This window comes from Macadamia integrifolia, chromosome 14, assembly GCF_013358625.1.
Source record: "Macadamia integrifolia cultivar HAES 741 chromosome 14, SCU_Mint_v3, whole genome shotgun sequence".
NCBI classification, from domain to species: Eukaryota; Viridiplantae; Streptophyta; class Magnoliopsida; order Proteales; family Proteaceae; genus Macadamia; species Macadamia integrifolia.
In genome coordinates this window covers 21,780,304-21,798,808 of record NC_056570.1, presented here as the reverse complement: position 1 = coordinate 21,798,808, position 18,505 = coordinate 21,780,304, and the positions used below count along the sequence as shown (strand labels likewise).

Sequence of the window (18,505 nt, the reverse complement as noted above, 5' to 3'; positions counted from 1 at the left end):
TTTTTTTTTTTTTTTTTTTCTGTGGGTATTCTGTGCTCAAGAAAATTCAATTTCAGTAGTTCAAAATTCACCTCATTGTTAATGGGATACCCTTCATTCTCTCCTGTTTCTAGGCTTGTTTCACCTGTTTCTAGCTTGATCAACACCCAACTGTTTCTTTCTTCATCTTCTGTCATATGGCCTTCTTGCTTTGGTGTTTTTGCTTGTGAAATCTCAGTGAGAGATGAAGCATTGGATTTATTGGTGGGTACCTCTTGCTCTTTTGGATGTAAGTCTTCTACAATGTTACTTGGGTTAGATACCAAGTCTGAAGAGGTTGTCTTAAGCTTCCCAACTTCAATGAATTCCTTTGCAACAATTTTTTCTGTAGTGCTTTCTGTGTTCACTTCATTTGTTATGATGCTTTTGTGAATCAGCTCTGTAGGCTCTTGGTGAGGGGCCTCCTGGGGCTCATTGACTGCTTTTCCCTTGGGTGCTTCTTCGTCTGGTGTGTTTGGAGTAGATGAAACATCAAGATTTTCTTTTATGGTCATAATATCCTTCTTGTCAGTGGAAGCTGTTGTTTCTAAGTCCTCCTCCACCGGTACAAAATGAGAACTCTTAACCTGTACCTTTCTCAATTTCAGTATATAAAATATATATCTCAGGGGGGGGGACTGAAGGAGATTTCATTGGGGGCTGACTAAGCACCTCCACTGAAGTTCAGCTTGCATTTTGGTCAATAAGGGATTAAACATAAGAGGAAGAAATAAATTATTCAACCCATGAAGCGTGCATTTTGGTCAATAGGGGATTAAACAGAAGAAGAAGATATAAATTATTCAACCCATGAAACCAATTTAAGTGTTTATGCTGAAAATGGATGGTGAATGAGGACTTCAAATGGAGATGATGGAGCTGATATGGAGGATTTTTTACAAATTATGAGCTTAGTTCACGGTTCAGATTAACATACTGTGTCCTGGTCCAGATATAAGGGAAGGGAATGGTGTTGAGTTCAATTTTTACCATAGGATATTCCACTAGGAACATTTAAGAAAATTTTTTCTACAAGCACATGTTGTATTGCTCATGGTCCAATGGTGGTATCAGTAGGAGGATGAGGGAGGGGTGTGAGAGGGAGAGAGTTAACAAGAGCAAAAATTGTGTCTTGTGACCTGACCTCTTCATCTGGAATGTGGTTTTCCGAGGCATCATTTTGGCTGCTTGTTAAATTATTCTGATCTTTGGGGTCCAAATTGTTTGATTCCTTCTCGACCGCTGGTCCATCCTTTTCCTCTTCTTGATGGGCCTTTTTAGTTGTTTCTTCTCCTACAGCGAGAAAGAAATCCTTCATAGCTTCCTCCTCTATGTTCTGTTTTTTAATTTTCTCACTTGATCCAGCATTTTCAGTTCCAAGAGACACCTGTAAAATAGATAATTTTTTTGACATACGAAAATGCATACAAAGAAAGGAAATGAATAAGTTATCAGCTCTTATGATCAGACCTCATCTTTAATGTTTCACAGTTTGTAGTCTTATTTGTTTCATTTGCTTTGTCTCTAGATCTTCTCCAGCCAACTCTGCCCTTCTCAGATCTTCAAGCTGCTGTTTAAGTTCTGTGTCATTGACCATTTCCCCCTCCTTTTTGTCTTCATGATGGCATTCTTTGCATGTTTCTTCTATAGAAACTTCACAAGGGTCCTTGCTTGTTCTGTTTTCCTCCATGTTATGTTTTTCTATGTTCTCAGTTGTACTGGCGTTCTCAAGCCCCTCGGGCACCTGGAGAATTTTAAAGTTTCATATTATAAAACAAGAGAATAAAACCAAGGAAAATAACTAATAAAATGTTTCACGGACCTCTTCATTTAAGATTTCACATTTTGGTTGGTCACTTGTTTCAATTATTTTTTCCATCTGATCTTCTATAGTCTCGGAATCTTGGCCCTTATCTTTTGCCTCCAATTCAGTTGCTTCCTCATCAACCCTCTTCCCCTCCTTTTCGTCTTGGTGAGCGCTTTTAACTGTTTCGTCTCCAACACATTCTTCATAAGGGCCCTTGAGCAGGCTCTGCTCTTCAATCACCAAATTAGTTGTGATATCATGATCCTTGAGGCTATCTTTGATGCTTTCCTCTGCAGTTGCCTGTTCAACAGATGAGAAAACCACCGTGTCTTCCTGTTCCTGAACCAGGGTTTCTCGTCCCTCGTATCTGCATGTTGTTTCTTGAACATTGGTGTGATCATTCATCTTCTCCCCTTCCTTGTACAAGATATCTTCTGCTTGAGCCTGCAAAATAGATGATGTGCCAGTGTTTTTTAGTTATTCCTTGCTCTCACAAATTTTAGATTTTATTGTTTTTAAGTTTCACCTTATCATTGGTGGAATCTCCCTCAGTTTCTTCTGTTGATGGATTCACTTCAACACTTGCTTGCTTGAGAATCACCGAATTGCTCCTTTCTTCATCTTCTGTCATGTGGCCTTCTTTCTCTGGTACTCGTTCTTGTGAAGCCTCAGTGAGAGATGAGGCGTCGGAGTTATTGGTTGGGACCTCCTGATCTTTAGGATGGCAGTCTTTCACAGTGTCACCTGAATTAGATACCAAGTTTGAAGTGTTATTAGGGTTCTCAACTTCATTGAGTTCTTTCGCTACTTTCTTACCTTCATCAGCACCTTCTTTATTTTTTTCATTTGTTTCGTTTATTCCATGGATCAGTTCTTTAGGCACAAGCAGAATGACCTCCTTGGGCTCATTGACTGCTTCGTCCTCTGATGGTTCTTCTGCTGGTGAATTTGGTGTAGCTGAAGCATCAAGATCCCTATCTGCCTCATTCTTTATGGTTGTAGTATCTGCCTCATTGGTGGAAGATGTTGTTTCTAGCTGCTGCTCCTCCAATACAACGTCAAAAATTTTGACCTGTATGTATCAGTCTATCAGTTAGCAATGATGCATATATGAAGGAATCCTAGAAAAGGATAATGAAGGAAAGGCAGTGACAAAGCACTGGTGCTGAAGGTAATGTCTTTTTAGAATAGATGCAAGTGGAGAAGTTTTCAACCTTTACCCAGCCAGTTATCTGTTTATTCAGAAAATAACTAGCAAGGATTTCATATAGAGCAGATAGAGCTGGTATGTCAGAGCTGGTGTGATGGGTTATTAGAAGTATGGGCTTATTTAGTGGTTCTGATAAACTTCCAATCTCCTGGCCTAGCTATAGGAAATAGGTGTATGGTGTTGATTTTAGTGTTTTCCAGAAAGATAATCTGCCGGAAGAATTGAAGAAAAGCTTACTGTATGAACACTTTGTGTTGCTTATGGTCCAGAATACAGGGATCAATTCTCCTGTTCCTCTAATTATGCTTCATCATATAATTAAAATAGGTTCAAGTTCTACTCTGCACAATTTGGGATTTTCTTGTTTGGCTTAGGTTGTTACTGATCATGTCTGTTTTCTTTGTTCACTTCTTGGTCATTGTTTTAATTGTTAGTTACCTTCCCTCTGTTATTATGAAACACATCTGCAGAGAGGGTTAAAACGGGATATATGAGAGAGAGTGAAGTTAGTGTCTTATAATCTGACCTCTTTATTTATAATTTCTTTTTCTGTTGCACCATCTTTGAATCTTGTTTCATTATTCTGGTCTACAGGGTTCAACTTAGTTTCTTCCTTCTCAACCTCTTGACTGTCCTTTTCTTCTTCATCGTCCTCTCCAACTGTTTCTTCTCTAATAGGAACTGAGTATATATCCTTCATAGCTTCTTCCTCTGTCATCTGTCTTTCCATTCTCTCACTTGATCCAGCACCCTCAAATCCATTAGACTCCTGTATGACAGGTATTGTTCAGACCTATGTTGAAAAATATAAACAAGGTAAGGAAGTAAACAAAAATATCGATTCTTATTCTTCAATGTGACCTCTTCATCTAAAGTTTCACATTTCGTAGCCATTTTTGCCTCATTTTCTTTGCCCTCTGAATTTCCTTCAGCATCTAATTTCTGACTCTGATCTTCAAGCTCCAGTTTAGGTTTTGGTTCATTGACTTTGTTTCCATCCTTTTCATCTTCATGCGGGCTTTCTTTATATGTTTCTTCTCCTATAGAAACTAGGCATGGGTCCTCGACCATTTCAGTTTCTTCCATAATCTGTTTTCCTATGTTTGTACTTGCACCAGCTTTGTCAAATCCTTCAGACACCTGTAAAGTGGTAAAGTTTCAAAGAAGAGCAAACAAGAGGATATAAAAGAAAGGAAAATAAAATAAAAAGATAATGTTTCAGATTTTGTATCCTACTGACATCTTCATTTAAAATTTCACAATTTTGGGTCTCATTAGCTGGATTTGTTTTCTCTTCCTGATCTCCCATAGCTGTGTCTCTGTTATCTTCGACCTGCAACTTAATTAAACTCTCATCAACTTCCTTCACCTCCATATCGTTTTTTTGATGAACATTTTTAACTTTTTCTTCCCCAACGTGTTGTGGATAGTGATTCTTGACCTGGATCTGCTCTTCGATCGCCACATGCTTTTCAGGGTTGTCCTTCAAAATTCTCTCTGCAGCTGCTTGTTCAACTGATGAGAAGACCACCATTTTTTCTTGTCCTGGAATTTGGGTTTCGTCCCCCTCATTTGCATTTGTTCCATGAACAAATCTGCATATCTCCATAGTCTCACCTTCCTTATTTGAAGTTTCTTTTACTGCACCCTGCAAATCAGATGATGTTTTAGTGTTATTCCATGGTTATTCCTTGTTTTAAAATTTTAAATGTTCATGGTTTTAAGTATCACCTCATCCTTAACTCGATCCCCTTCCATTGCTTCTTTTGGTATGTCCACTTCACCTATTGCTTGCTTAGTGAACTCCAAAGTTTGGTCTTCTTCGTATCCTATCATCTGGCTTCCTTTTTCTGGTGCTTTTTCTTGTGAAGCCTCAGTGAAAGATGAATCATTATCTGCCTCAACCCTAGTGGTTGAAGTGTCTGCCTCATCAGTGGAAGGTGCTTTTTCTAGCTGCTGGTTCACTGATACAACATCAGAACTTTTGACCTGTATGTATCAGTTTATCAGTCGATGAAATGCATATACGAAGGCAACCTAGAGAAAGGATATTGAAGGTGATTATAATAGGGCAACAAGGCACCAGTTCTGAAGGTCATCATGTCTTTTGAATCAGTAGGGTTAAAGCAGAATGGGAGTAAGAGTGAAAAAAATCCACCCAGTAATCTGTTTGTACTTTGTGCTGAAAATTCAAGGATTTCATATAGTAGGGTGGATATAGCTGGTGGGAGGGTTATTAAAAACTATGAGCCTACTTAATGTTTTTGAGCTGATCATACTGTTTCCTGGCCTCGATATAGGAAAAGGGAGTATGATGCTGATTTTAGTGTAGGATAGTCTGCTAGGAAACTTGAAGAAAGAGTTTTTTATGTATTGCCTATGGTCTAGACTAGATGGATTAACACTCCTGTACCTGATATTTTTGGTCCTATTGTTGCATGCTTCATTCAATAACTGTATTAGGTCAAGTTTTATCATGCATAATTTGGGATTTTCATGTTTGGATTAGCTTTTCCTGACCTCATCTGTTTCATATGTTTACTTCTTGGTCACTGATTTAAATGTTCATTATAACCCTCTGTTGTTAGTGACTGCATCAGCACACAAATGGAAGGCAAAGAGAGTTGTTAAATGGGGTAAGAGAGAGTTCCTTCTCAACCTCTTGGCTGTCCATTTTTTCTCCTTCATGATCCTCTCTAACTGTTTCTTCTTTAGTAGAAGCTAGGGACGAATCCTTCATAGCTTCCTCTTCTGTGGCATGTCTTTCCATTTTCTCACCTGATCCGTCTTCCTTAAATTCATTAGATACCTGTATAATTATAACAAGTATTGATTTAATATGAGTGCAAAAAATGCAAATGAAGTGAGGAAATGATATCAACTCTTATTCTTAGTCTGACCTCTTCATGTAAAGTTTCACATTCCGTGATCTTGTTTGCTTCATTTGCCTTGTCTTTTAGATCTTCTTCAGCATCCAATTCCTTACTGTGATCTTCGAGGTCCAGTTTAATTTTTGTACCATTGACCTTGTTTCCCTCCTTTTCCTCTTCGTGATGGCATTCTTTACGTGTTTCTTCTCCCATGGCAACTAGGAATGGTTCCTTGATCATTCCAGTTTTTTCCATAATCAGTTCTCCGCCGTTCGTACTTGCATCACCTTTGTCAAGTCCTTCTGACACCTGTAGAGTGGTAAAGTTTCAGATAGCAAAAAAGAGAACGAAAAAAAAAAAAAGATTATGTTTCAGTTCATGAGTCCAACTGACATTTTCATTTAAAATTTCTCGATTTAGGGTCTCCTCTGCATTTACTTTCTCTCCCTGATCTTCTATAGTCCCCAATTCTTGGCTCTTATCTTCATCTCCCAATTTAGTTGCCATCTCATCAACCTCATTCACCTCCATTTCATCTTGATGAACCTTCTTAACCGTTTCTTCACCAACACATGGTAGATAGTGATTTTGCTCTTCGATCACCACATTAGTTGTGGTATCATGCTCTTCAGGGTTACCTGCAGTCACTTGTTCAACAGAGGAGAAAACTGTCATGATTTCCTGTCCTGGAATTAGGGTTTTCCCTCCCTCATTTGCCTTTGTTCCATGAACAAATCTGTATATCTCCATATTCCCACCTTCCTTATTTGAAGTTTCTTTTACTGCACCCTGCAAATCAGATGATGTTTTAGTGTTCTTCCGTGGTTATTCCTTGTTTAAGAAATTTCAGTGTTGATGGTTTTAAGATTCACCTCATCCTTAACTGGGTCTCCTTCTATTGCTTCTTTTGGGAGGTTCACTTCCCCTGTTGCTTTCTTAGTGAACTCTAAAGTCAGCCCTTCATCTTCTGTCATCTGGCTTCCTTTTTCTGGAGCTTGTTCTTGTGCAGCCTCAGTGAAAGCTGAAGTGTTGGAGTCATTGGTTGGAACCTCCTGATCTGTTGGATGCAAGTCTTCTACAATGGCACCTGGATTAGATACCAAGTTTGAAGAGGTGTTATTGCACTTCTGAACTTCAATGAGTTCTTTCACTACATTCTTGTCTTCAGCGGCACCTTCTCTGTTCTCTTCATTTGTTTCATTAATTCCAAGAATCAGTTCTTTAGGCACCAGCTGAGTGACCTCCTGGGGGTCATGGAATGCTTCCTCCTTTGTTATTTCTTCTGCTGGGGAATTTGGTGTAGGTAAAGCATCATGATCCTTATCTGCTTCATCGTTTATCTTGCTGGTATCTATCTTGTCTGTGGAAGGTGGTGTTTCTGTTTCCTGCTCCTCAGATATAAAATGAGAACTTTCAGCCTGTTTAAAAGCCGAATTTCAATTTGTTTGTTAGATATACAAACAAGGAAAAATATAAATAAATTCGAGCTAAAGTGAAAAGGAAAGTGAAGGAGATTTTGTCTGGGACATGGGAAAATAAAAAGAGGCGGTTTGGGGGGTGGGGGGAGGGGGGGGGGGAAGGGAAGTGACAAGTATATTGCTTAGACCTTTTTTTTGGTGCCAAAGGAGTTTGCCTCTTCCTCTTGGGCTTCTTTTGGACTTTTAACATGGTCATATTTCTCCATGAGATCTTTTCCAGTGTTTGCTTTTTCACCATCTTCGTCATGTTCCACTTCCCCACTCATCTTATTGAAGGGAATTTCAAAATTTTTTCCTTCTGATTCTTCTTTGTGTGAATCTGAAACTAAAATTTCATTTTCTTCCACCTTCGAAGTCTCAATTCTGCAAAAGTTGCAAGCCTCATTTGGTTCTGTATTTCTCTCTCTCTCCAGGAATGAATCATCATCTTTTGCCTCAATAGCAGGTATTTCAGAATCTAGTTTGGAAGGTTCATCTGGCTTCTGACCTTCTTTTTCCTCCTGTTCTTTAGTTGGACTTCCCTTCTCTATGTCTTGGAACCCCATCTTGGGTGCCTGTTCAAGCTCCATGGGTTCCTCTCTCTGCAAGCACATGTTTTCTTTTTCCTCAAGGGTAAAAAGACCAACTGAATTCTTCACTCCTAAGGGTTCATCATCCTCCAGCATTTCATCTCTTATATTCTGATTTGTGGTTTTGCTCCCAAGATCCTGTTCAGAACCAGATACAGAGGGTTCTGGAAGGTTTTCTTCTGATTCTTCAACCATGGCTGGTGGACCAGGTGTGGTCTCAGCTTCAGTGATTGCTTTGACAGATTGATGTTCAGATGCAGATACTGCATTGGAAGATCTCTCAACTTCTTCTTCCACTTCATATGGATCCATATTCTCCAGTTTTTTACTCTCCTCATGCGCATTATCACATTCAGAGGGAAGTTGGATGACCGAATCAGGGGTTGGAGCAAGCTTCACCTCATTGACTTCTTCATCCATTGAACCAGTTTCAACTGTTCTTTGGCTCATTTCTTCAGAACCAATATCAGTGGCCCCTACAAGCTTTTCACTTTCCTGTGACCTAATCTCTTCTGTTACCGCTGTAAAAGATGCAATGCTGAGCTTGTCATTTCTTGTCTCTGCTTCCTTGAGAATATACTCTCTTATCTTTTCTTCAGATACCTCAGCTATGGACTTGGAGATGTCCAAAGAGTCCCCACTCGCTTGCCTCTGTGTTATATCTCCTAATATTTCTGTAATGGGAGAAGCTTCAGGTTCCTTATTTGGGTATTCCACAGTCTTTAAATCCAATGTTTCTGTCTTCACATCTTCTTGGGTGCACATATCAATGGATAAAAGAACAGAATCTTTTACCTGTTCAAATGGAATATTCCAAACTTTTGATCATATAAATATGGCAAAAGGTTTTGTGCACGGCCATTCCTTCAACCGTTGGATGGGGATGACGGGCCATGCATGATTGCGTGGTACATGGTCATTCCTATTTAACAGTTGAAAGCATGACTGTGCACCATGCACGGCTGTGCGCAAAACCCCTCTCCTATAAAGAATGAAAAATAGAAGTTAGGTGCACTTAAAGATTATCCATTGCCTTTTATGTTTCAACTGACCTCATTGAGTGTTCTATCTTCAATTGATACTGTGTGGAGGTCATTATCGGTGCTTTCTTCCTCTATGCTCAATTGGCTTGATTCAGCTTTATCATATCCACAGTGTGCCTTAAGAACAGATGAAACTTCAACATGATGGACAAAATGTAAATGAAAGTAAATTTGAAATAATTAATTCTGATTCATCTTACCACTCCATTTAAAATGGAAGTCTTTGTAGTTTCAGTTGGGATATCATCTTTTCCTGTTTGAAGTTTTGCCTCAAGTTTGTGTCCTGTGTCCTCAACGTTTATTCTGTCCTTTTCTGCTTCTTGAAGTCTTTGCATAATCATTTGTTCTTCAACTGCAGCAGTATTCTGGTCCTCCACAACCATATTATCTTCCTTGATTTTGTTCTCTTTGGCTCCAGGGAGGGTCTCATGACTTTGATCTTCAGCCACTACTTCACACACCCTTTCTAGCTTCTGACTTGAATCAACATCTTCAGATTTCTGCACTACAGCATTAGATTGGTAAGAGCATTTATGTGGATTGAAAAAGAAAAATTAATTTAACTACTACAGAATATGTATATCTGACCTCTTGAAAAGCACTATTTTCTATGGGATCAAAACCTTCATCTCTTTCATGACTTTGATCTTCATCCTCCAACTTAATTCCCATGTTTTCAACTTTCTCACTTCCTATTATGCCTTCCTTAGGGATCTTGTCAAGATTCTTAACGTGGTCCTCTTGATCTAGGACATCCTTCTCAATGCTTGCACAGGAACTGATTGTCTCAGCACCCTTAGACACCACATCAAATGGCTTCTCACCATCCAAGTCATCCTCCTCTGAGCTTTCTTGTAGTTTGCATTCATCCTTCAGATTCTCTGTTCTGCTATTCTCCCCAAGCTTTGTTAGTTCAGTAACTTCCTCCCTCTTAAGAATTTCATCAGTATCTTTTGATTCAGAGGTATTCTTTTCAGGGTATGATTCAGGGAGATTGTTTTCCTTTGCACTGTCATCTTCCTGAAGTTCCTCATTTGTGCTCTCCTCCCCAATTTCGTTAGTGTCCATCTTAGAGAGGTCCTCCAGCTTCCATGGCTCTTCCTTCTGAATTGAGATCTCTCCCGTTGAGTTTGCAAGATAAGGAAATTCCAGGTTATTTTCTTGCATTGGACTCTCATCCTTTGTCTCCTTGCTTTTTTCAATTGAATCAAGCTCCTGTCTAGATGCCAGTGTTGCAGATCCCTGAAGAGTTTCTTCCCATCTGTTGTCTAACGGAGCCTCACTGGCTGTGATCTCTGTTCCATTAGTTGCTTCAATTCCTTTGTCTTGAAATCCTATGAATGTGTCAGAAGATTCCATTTGTATTTCACATTCTTTTCTTTTGTCGCCTTCATATGCATCCTGTTTTTCCACTTTCAATGCCTTCTCGGCATTGACACTTTCGTTATGGGTCTCCTGAAGCTTTGCACTATTCACATCTACATGCTGGAAGATTGTTGAACTTGTTTCAGTTGTCACAAGACTAATTTTCTCGGAAGCAAGGTTGGAACCATCTACCAATTGTTTCCCTTCTTGTTCGGCTTCTTGCGAGATCTTGGCATATTCAGCTTCAAGCTGTTCATTATTGTTCTCTCCTTTTTCAAGGTCCTCTTTGCTGTGTTCTTCACTCACCGCAAACTTCTTACTGTGCTCATTCTGCAGAATTTCTTCTCTTGATGCTTCTGTAACATCCGAAGAATCAGCATTCTTGTTTGTATCTTCCATATTCTTTAAAGTCCCCACTTCAGAGTCTGTGAACTGTTAAATATATGAGATCCAAATTAACAGTTAATAAACAGTACATAGATTTGAAAAGTAAATTCAGATGTCAAGCTACAAGTTCTATATTCACTTTTACCTCTTCTTTGAGTTTTTCTTCCTCCTTTTCATCTCCCTCAGGGGCTTCCTTCTTTTCCTCTACTTGACTATTTTGGTCATCTGTTTGAATTTCCAAAAATGCAGTTCCCTGTTCTGGAGTGCAGCAGTCTTCCTTTATGATCATTTCCTCTAGTTCACCTGCATGAGATGTTTCAATTATGTCATACATGGAGATGGGAGGTTCCTTCTCTCTCTCTCTCTCTCTCTGGTTGTCATATTAGGTGACTTGATATAGTTATAGTTATCATAGGCAGTAATTTCCATTTTTATGAAATCACAGAATTGTTACGTAGGGAGGAGTTTGAATATAATGAGATGATCACATCTGATCTGTGGACCTTTTTTCCCCCTCCATGACTTGAACCAACCAGTGAACATATCATGCATGAGATAGAAATTATGGTGTAAGTTACATGGCAGTTCAATGGATTTGGCTTTTGACAAACACGTTGCCACCTAGAATAGGATCTAGGTTTGTGAACCAACCCAAATTGGTTTTGTTAGTCACTTAGTCCCATGGTTGAAGATGTTAGGCATCCACCTTACCCGGTATAGACTGGCCTCTATTCATACCCATGCACTGTATGTTGTGCATAAAAACCTCTCCAAAAGCTATTGGAGTAGCCTAAAAAAGATCTCAGGAATGGATTTAACCAATCAGGAAATAATAAAAATTAATAAATAAAGTGGATAAAACAAGCAAGCTTACATGATGCATGAGCAGAATATTAAGTTCAAGGAGTGGGTGGATTTTATTCAATTAATCCTGTGATCCTGTCTATCTAGTATTTCCACCATAGTTGCAGAAAATAGTAGCAAACTGAAATATAAAAAAAAAAAAAAAAAATGTAAATGAAATAAGCAAAAGGACTAACTTGCATGGAGGCAATGTGTGGATCATGAGAGTAACTGAATCATGGTGGAATTCTTTACTGAAAATTATGGGAAAGTAGGAAAAATTATATATATATATATATATATGTGGGGGTCCAGCTACCCCAGTGATGAAAACCTTTGGCCAGAAATTAGTGTTGAAATCGTTATAAAACATTGGTCAAATTTAAAGAATAAATCCTCATAATCGGCCATTATGCTTCATACATGGATTTGAATTTTTCTGATGTGGTGGAAAGTTATGTCGTATAGAATAAGATAAAGGGATATGCTAATGTTCACCAAGGTAGGTGAACTTTGTAGTGTTCCCTGGTTAAACATAGCCTGTACATTCAAATGGAGAAAGTTTGGTAACCTTACATGACCACACTTAAAGGAGATCAAATCACTTCTAAGTAGCATATAAATGCTAATGCTTAAAAAAGAGCAACGGCAGCGTAGTGCACGAGGCTCCCGCTACTGCAGGGTCTGGGAGGGGCAAATGTACGCAGCCTTACCCCCTGCTTCACAGAAGAGGTTGTTTCCAAGTTTTGAACATGTGACCAACATGTTGCAATAGTGCAACTTAACTGTTGTGCCACAGGCTAGCCTGCTAGATAAATGCTTATGCTTATGTGCCTTGATTGTTTAGTATTTAGATGCTTACTTTTCAAATTTGATTCTATTTCCCATGTACTAGCATGAATTGTATAATGAATAAACTTGAATTTTCTAGTGCTCACCTTCTGTTATGGTTTTAACCATTCCTATTTCAGAAGCTGCTTCATTCTCTTCGGTCTCCTCTTCTGTTTTCGGACTGGCATCAGTGTCTGTGGATCTCTCTTTTGAGTCTAGTTCGGAAACCTTTACAGTGTCTTCAACTTCCATTTCACTTTCTTGTGGAATCAATTCCAATGTTTGTGAACCATCTCTACTTGTTTCTTGCTCCAACATTGTGCTTTTTATGTTTTCTGTCATTCTAAATTCTTCTTCAATGTGCTTATTCTCTACTGGAGCATTTCTGTTTTCTTCATGAACTTGTTCTTCCACTTCAAGGTTGGAGACTTCCTCCTGCTGCTCACATACTTCTTGTATAGATTCTTCAACCAATGAGTGGGAAACTGGTGAATTTCCCATTTCCATGTTTGGGCTTTCAATTTCCATCTTTTCTATCTTTTGACTTGGTTCAACTGCTCTCAGATTCTGCATAATACAATCTAATTAGTAGAAGGCTGACCGTGTCGAAGGAAACTATGGGACTACAGTAATGGAAAATAGAGGGAAAAGTTACATATGAATGCTTTATGATATTATTTTTCTTCTTACCTCATCTTTTGGTGTTCTATGTTCCTTCATTTCATCATCCCAATTTATGCCCCCTTCCTTCCTTTCTTCTTTGAAGCTTTCTACAACACTGTTAATGGGTTCTTCTTTCTCCATGGTACTTCTTTCAGCATCTGCACTTGAAGCAGCTGCTTCAACTGCCTCAGACACTACGCCCAAGGATTTTTCAATTTTCTCCTCTTCTGGTTTATCTGTCTGCGAGCTCTGTTCTAAAGCTTCCACATCTTTTGGCATTTTCCATGTGCAAATCTCTTCAGCCCCAATTATTTCAGTAGCCTCAGTGTTGTCCCCGGTTTCTGTAACAGAAGGTCCTCCTTTATCTTTGTTTTCGTCAATTGAATCATTTGTCAATGGAAAACCCAGTTTCTCACTTCCTCTTTCTGGACTTTCCAGCCCTTCCTCATCCTTTATGGAGGAGGTATCAAGCTTTGTTTCAGGGTTCTCATCATCCTTAGCTTCCTCACTTATGGTGCTTTCAGCCATCTCGACGATTTTATCCTGAGGTTTTTCTTCATTACCGTTATCCTTCCCAGTATTTGCCGACTCAGTTTCAGAAGTTTCTTCAATTTTGTAGGGCTTGTCTTGTTCTTGAAAATGTGAGCCTTCTGTTAATTGTGTGACTAGAGGGCTTTCCAGAGCTTCAGTACCTGGGATTTCATATTCAACTGGATTTTCATCTTTTTCTTCAACTTTCCCAGCTTCCTGTTCAGATTTGTCCAATCTTTTTTCTTTGGTGACTAACGGGATTTCCAGATCGTTATCCGGGTTTTCATTTTCCCCTGGATTTTTGTCTTTCAATGTTTCATTTGAATCATCTGTTTCTTTACTTTTCTCTTCTAATGCAATGCTGGACTGTTCAATCTTCCCACTTTCCTGCTCAGATTGGTCCAAGCTTGTCTCTTCTGTTATGAATTTAGTAGGTGGGATATGAAACCTTTCATTTGTATCCTCACTGTTGTGTACGATCTCTTCACAATCTTGGATCGTTGAAATCTCCTCGCCCTTCAAAATGCAGTCTGTAGTGCCATCTTGTGGGTTTTCATGTCCCTCTTGTTTATCTTCCCCTATCTTTTCATTTGGGTTGGCTATTGTTGGACCTGTCTCCTTACCCTCTGTATTGGAGGATTTTTCTTGCCACTTGCATTTTACTCCTTCAAAGACACTCTCTTCTACTTCTTGTTTAATTGGTTCGTCATCTCTGCTTGCATCTTCAATACAAGCCTCTCTGATATCTTTGACATCTATTTTCAAGGTTTCTCCAATCAAACCATTTGTGAAAGAAAGAGCCTCTTGATTTTCTTCTGTTGTTCCCTTGCTTGTTTCATGAACTTTTTCTCCAAGCTCTAATTCAGATTCCCCACTGGATTTCTTTCCGTCTATCGCATCCACCTGAGAGTGATTCACTGCTATCACCTCTTCAATATTATGTGGAAGTTCTCTGGTTGAAGCCTGTCCATCCATGGTTTCAACTTCTTGACCAAGAATCACCTTGTTCTTCAGAGTTTCATTGCCTTCATCAATATTGAGAGGTGCCTCCTCTTCTCCTGTGATGCCATATGCCTCTTGAACAGCTTCTTGCTTTAGATCGTTCGGCAATTGGGTTTCATTATCTAGTACCTCCTTCTGTTGCAGAATTATCTTTTCATCAACTAAAGTACTCTCAGAATGTACGCATGTGTTTTCAATTGCAACCTTGGCAAGTGAGGGTGATACCAAAAAACTTTCACCTTCACAGATACCAACATCACCTTCAACTTTCGGCAATTCTTTGAATGATTCTGTCTCATCACATGTTGACTCCTTGCCCTTCTCTGCTATTTTCTGTGGAAAAGAAGAAAATGCAGACAGTTACAAAAGATTAAAAGTATCGAGGAAACCAAGAACCTGAGCTTACAGAAGTAATGACTTATGAGGCTTCTCTGGCATAATCCATTATCATAGTTGAAGAAAAGTGTGTGTATGTGTGTGTGTATATAGATATCAGCCTCAAAGCAGCTTGCAGTAGACTTGGTGTGGCAACCTACAACCTCACTGCTCTTCTTTTATTTAATTGACATTCAACCAACCTGGGAACATTGGTTGCTTGTTCTCCAAATACAAGTTTACTCATCTAATAAATTGGAAGATGAAAAATTCGTTCCTTTGTTTGTGTTAAAATTCCCTATCTAAGCTTACAAATCTGATGACTTCTTTTCTTTGGTAATATGTTACTTTGGGACTGTATAGACCTCTCTGCCATGTGATCTCTGATATTTCTGTTATTTTTGCTGAGACATTAGATGTGGTGGAATGGCAGAATAGGATGTGTAAACTAGCCTCAAGAAGTTGAAAAAAAAAAATTTTGGCGGAGTTGAGTGCAGGGTTAAACTGGGTATTTGATGTACTTCCTTACTCCACTAGTACAGCCTTTTTTTTTTCTCACAGAAATATAGTAGCTTAGGTTTTTGACAGTGTATGATATCACTAAATTCGTACTACTTTTTACTTAGGACTTTATAGTGTTTTTGGCTACAAAGCCTTTCCCAGGTTCTCCAAATAGTATATGAACTTCCTAGAGGACAGAAATCCCTGGTTTGCAGTCATCCAGGCCAATTTCAGATGCCAAAATTTATCAGGCAGCAGAGCAAACATCAGTAAAAATGACAACCGACAGATGAACGAAATTCTCGATTTGCTTTGATCATGAAAAAGTCACTTTGTTAATATCTGGCTTCGTGGTTTTACATTCAGGAAATGAAATGAAGTACATATGCACCTTTCTGTGTTTCAGAATGTTTCTATGGAGTAGAAGCTGTTTGTTTTGATGGTTGAACTGGTTTGCAAGTGTATGGATTTCAGAATTTTATGTACTGCCAAAGTTTGTATTCTATTTACTTTGAACATTAATTGATAGAGCAAAAAAGTTCCGCACACATAATAGGCGAAGTTTTTTTGTCACGCAGGGTGAAAAGATAATCTTTTTATCTATGGTGATTTGACACTATAATTGGACTCTTAGAGCAGTGGGTTTCATCATTAACATTCACCCCCTATTGATGAAGGTCCAAAATGCTCTTCCTTGATTGAATCATATGAAATTCTTTTTCAGATGCTGAAGTAAAACAGACGCATCAAGTACTTAAACAATAACAACAAACAACATTCAAAGCCTCATCCCAACTTAATGGGGTTGGCAAAAAGATTAATGGGTTATGGCTAATTATAATAAGTGCTAGTTGTCAACTTGATACACCACTATAAATCAACCACATGCTTATAATGAAAGACTATAATAGATACTGGTTGTCTTCCTGACGTACCATATAGATCGGTCAAACTAAAGCATCATATATGCATTATGTTTGCCACCAAGACAATTCATCATCCAACCTACCTTTATGAAAGGAACAACTCGAACACACAACTTTGCATTGAAAACTACGTAATCAACACACAATTCTCCATGAAAAACTAGATAAACAACCCACAACTCGAGCGATCAAGCACTTACTATGTACAAATGTAGAAGCACATAGGCTTGATTGGGTACCAAGGGTACCTGAAGTGAATGTAATAGTTTACCACCTCAGAGGTTCATGTGGGACCCAGTGCAGTGTGAGAACTATCTAGGTCTGTAGACCCACTCCAGAACGAGGAGCATATCAAATCAAATGACAGGAAACAGTATCCAGGGTATTAATGTAATATAGCTAATCGGTTGAATGGGTAAGTTTAATTACTTAACATACACCTAAGATACTTTTGGGAGGATGTACTCCCAAAATGAAAGACACTTCATGTTGCCACCTCATCCTTTAACCTAAATTTTCCATCTCAAAGCTGGCATAAGCCCAATGCGACAATTGGCATGGTTCCTTATCTGGGCCCACTCCAGAACAAGGGGCATACCAATTGTGAGTTCTTTGCCTCTGACCTGTTGTTTTTAGACATGAGAGGGTAAAGTTTTCATCCTCCCACAGATTCTAGGTAACCGGTCTTTCAAGTTTCAACCGCATGGAAAGAATATGTGGTCGAATTGGAATCCGAACCGGTCCAAAAAGAGTGAAAGACAAGAAAACCCAATAGTCTTTCCTTTGCCACGTGGCAAATTCCAGTTACCAGAGATTCAACAGATGAAGGTAGAGATTTGGGCACATCCTACGGCTCCTAGCTTCAAGATTGCCACAACCGTTGGATCTATGATCTATTCCACTGGTTGATTGAAACTAGGAGATTCCCAATGGCTGGTTAGGATCATGTGAATCATCCAGATCTGCTAACTAGATCCTGGTAGAATGTTCTTACATGAAGAAAAAGAATTACAGAAAGTCACTTTCTTCCTAAAATAGAAACTGCATAAGGAATTCAGCAGAGATGAAGAAAGGGATAGAAAAAGGTTTTGGAACTTTGTAAGATCTGAAATAAGAAAAAATTGAAGAATGATATTAATATTATTTCCAGAAGAAAAGGATTTAAGAAATTGTGAAACTATTCTTTCAATTCCTAGCAGTAGTAATCTAGATATGAAATGGAAATGCCTCCTTCCATTTCTTCTTACTCTTTTAGTTCCATTCAGTTTCCATTCTGATCTGGAACTAAAGAATCAGAAGCAGGATAAGAAAATTGAGAAACTATTCTGCTTCACTTGCATCTCTTTATGTTCTTGATAAAAACAAAAATCCCCCAAATCTAGATTTCTGATCTTGATTTCTCCACCAAAAACTAGAACAGATCAATATTCAAGAAGATTAAAATCCAAGAATCAAGATCATGTATGTAAGAAAGTGGGAAAGATGATAATCTATAGCTTACATTTGAAAGGATCTTTTCTGATACTTCAGCTTCAGTTGCCATTACTCATGGAGTCTGAACTTCGTTGCAGAGTGACTTTCTCTTGATAATGAACTTCCAAAGTAAGCTTGAAAATGGTGTAGCTCTATAATTTGCAGAGTATATTGAAATGTTTGATTCCCCAATTAGGTCTCTATACTAATCTAGTGATGGATGTGTATATTCAAAAAAAGTAGGCTTGAAGTGACAAAATGCCATTTTTTTTCCCTTTTCTTTTTGGCTTTTGGTTTGGGTATTGTCCAGATAAGAAATCGGTTGATGGGTAAGAGTTCCTTGTGGAATAATAAAACCTTTAACCTCAAAACAAATATTATTGGACCAAAAACTCTTTTAATCATTATGCCAAAATATATGACAACATAAGGAGGTAAATTTCTGATTTACATTCTTTTTGTTTCTGAGTTGGGTTGTATGAGTACAAGAAATTGGTATCCGAGTTAACCCAATTTCGACCTTATTCCCTTTCTGATCTGATTCAATTCTAACACTCGAAAAAACAGCTTCCAAGGTCTTGTTTTGATAAATCATTTGAGCCCTGATACATTT

The 18,505-nt window shown here is 38.5% G+C and overlaps 2 protein-coding genes across 5 annotated transcripts in view; both read right to left on the bottom strand.

Moving 5' to 3' along the window:
• LOC122060716 overlaps window positions 1-1,432 on the bottom strand; it is a 2,501-nt gene extending 1,069 nt beyond the window's left edge. The window contains exons 1-2 of the mRNA XM_042623826.1: window positions 1,163-1,432; window positions 72-605 (exon numbers count right to left, since the gene is read on the bottom strand). Of these exons, the coding sequence (XP_042479760.1) occupies window positions 72-605; window positions 1,163-1,432 (804 nt within the window). The remainder of the gene's footprint in view (window positions 1-71; window positions 606-1,162) is intronic.
• Window positions 1,365-18,220, bottom strand: LOC122061851 (titin-like). Of its 4 annotated transcripts, XM_042625358.1 has the most exons (22): window positions 17,921-18,219; window positions 13,112-14,950; window positions 12,529-12,988; window positions 10,893-11,050; window positions 9,584-10,792; window positions 9,196-9,495; window positions 9,005-9,112; window positions 7,512-8,747; window positions 6,778-7,323; window positions 6,299-6,694; window positions 5,936-6,214; window positions 5,695-5,844; window positions 4,767-5,024; window positions 4,477-4,683; window positions 4,276-4,368; window positions 3,897-4,175; window positions 3,562-3,804; window positions 2,642-2,897; window positions 2,352-2,569; window positions 1,841-2,269; window positions 1,489-1,762; window positions 1,365-1,405 (listed from the first exon to the last, which is right to left on the bottom strand). In XM_042625358.1, the coding sequence occupies exons 1-21, from the start codon at window positions 17,960-17,962 to the stop codon at window positions 1,496-1,498; spliced, it is 8,973 nt and encodes a 2,990-aa protein (XP_042481292.1). In that variant the 5' UTR covers window positions 17,963-18,219; the 3' UTR covers window positions 1,365-1,405; window positions 1,489-1,495. The 4 variants fall into 4 exon arrangements, with proteins under 4 accessions (XP_042481292.1, XP_042481290.1, XP_042481293.1 ...); XM_042625356.1 differs by having other exon boundaries at window positions 4,276-4,683; XM_042625359.1 differs by lacking the exons at window positions 4,276-4,368; window positions 4,477-4,683; window positions 4,767-5,024.
• Window positions 18,221-18,505: the final 285 nt, after the last annotated feature.

What these genes read in the sequence shown, in the direction of transcription:
- LOC122061851 (XM_042625356.1), bottom strand. Translation starts at nt 17,962, where the DNA reads ATGGCAACTGAAGCTGAAGTATCAGAAAAGATCCTTTCAAAT. An exon ending in CAGAAAAGATCCTTTCAAAT is followed by an intron (nt 14,951 to 17,920) that starts GTAAGCTATAGA and finishes TCTTTTCCACAG; the next exon opens with AAAATAGCAGAGAAGGGCAA. An exon ending in GTGAAATCTTAAATGAAGAG is followed by an intron (nt 1,763 to 1,840) that starts GTCCGTGAAACA and finishes AAAATTCTCCAG; the next exon opens with GTGCCCGAGGGGCTTGAGAA.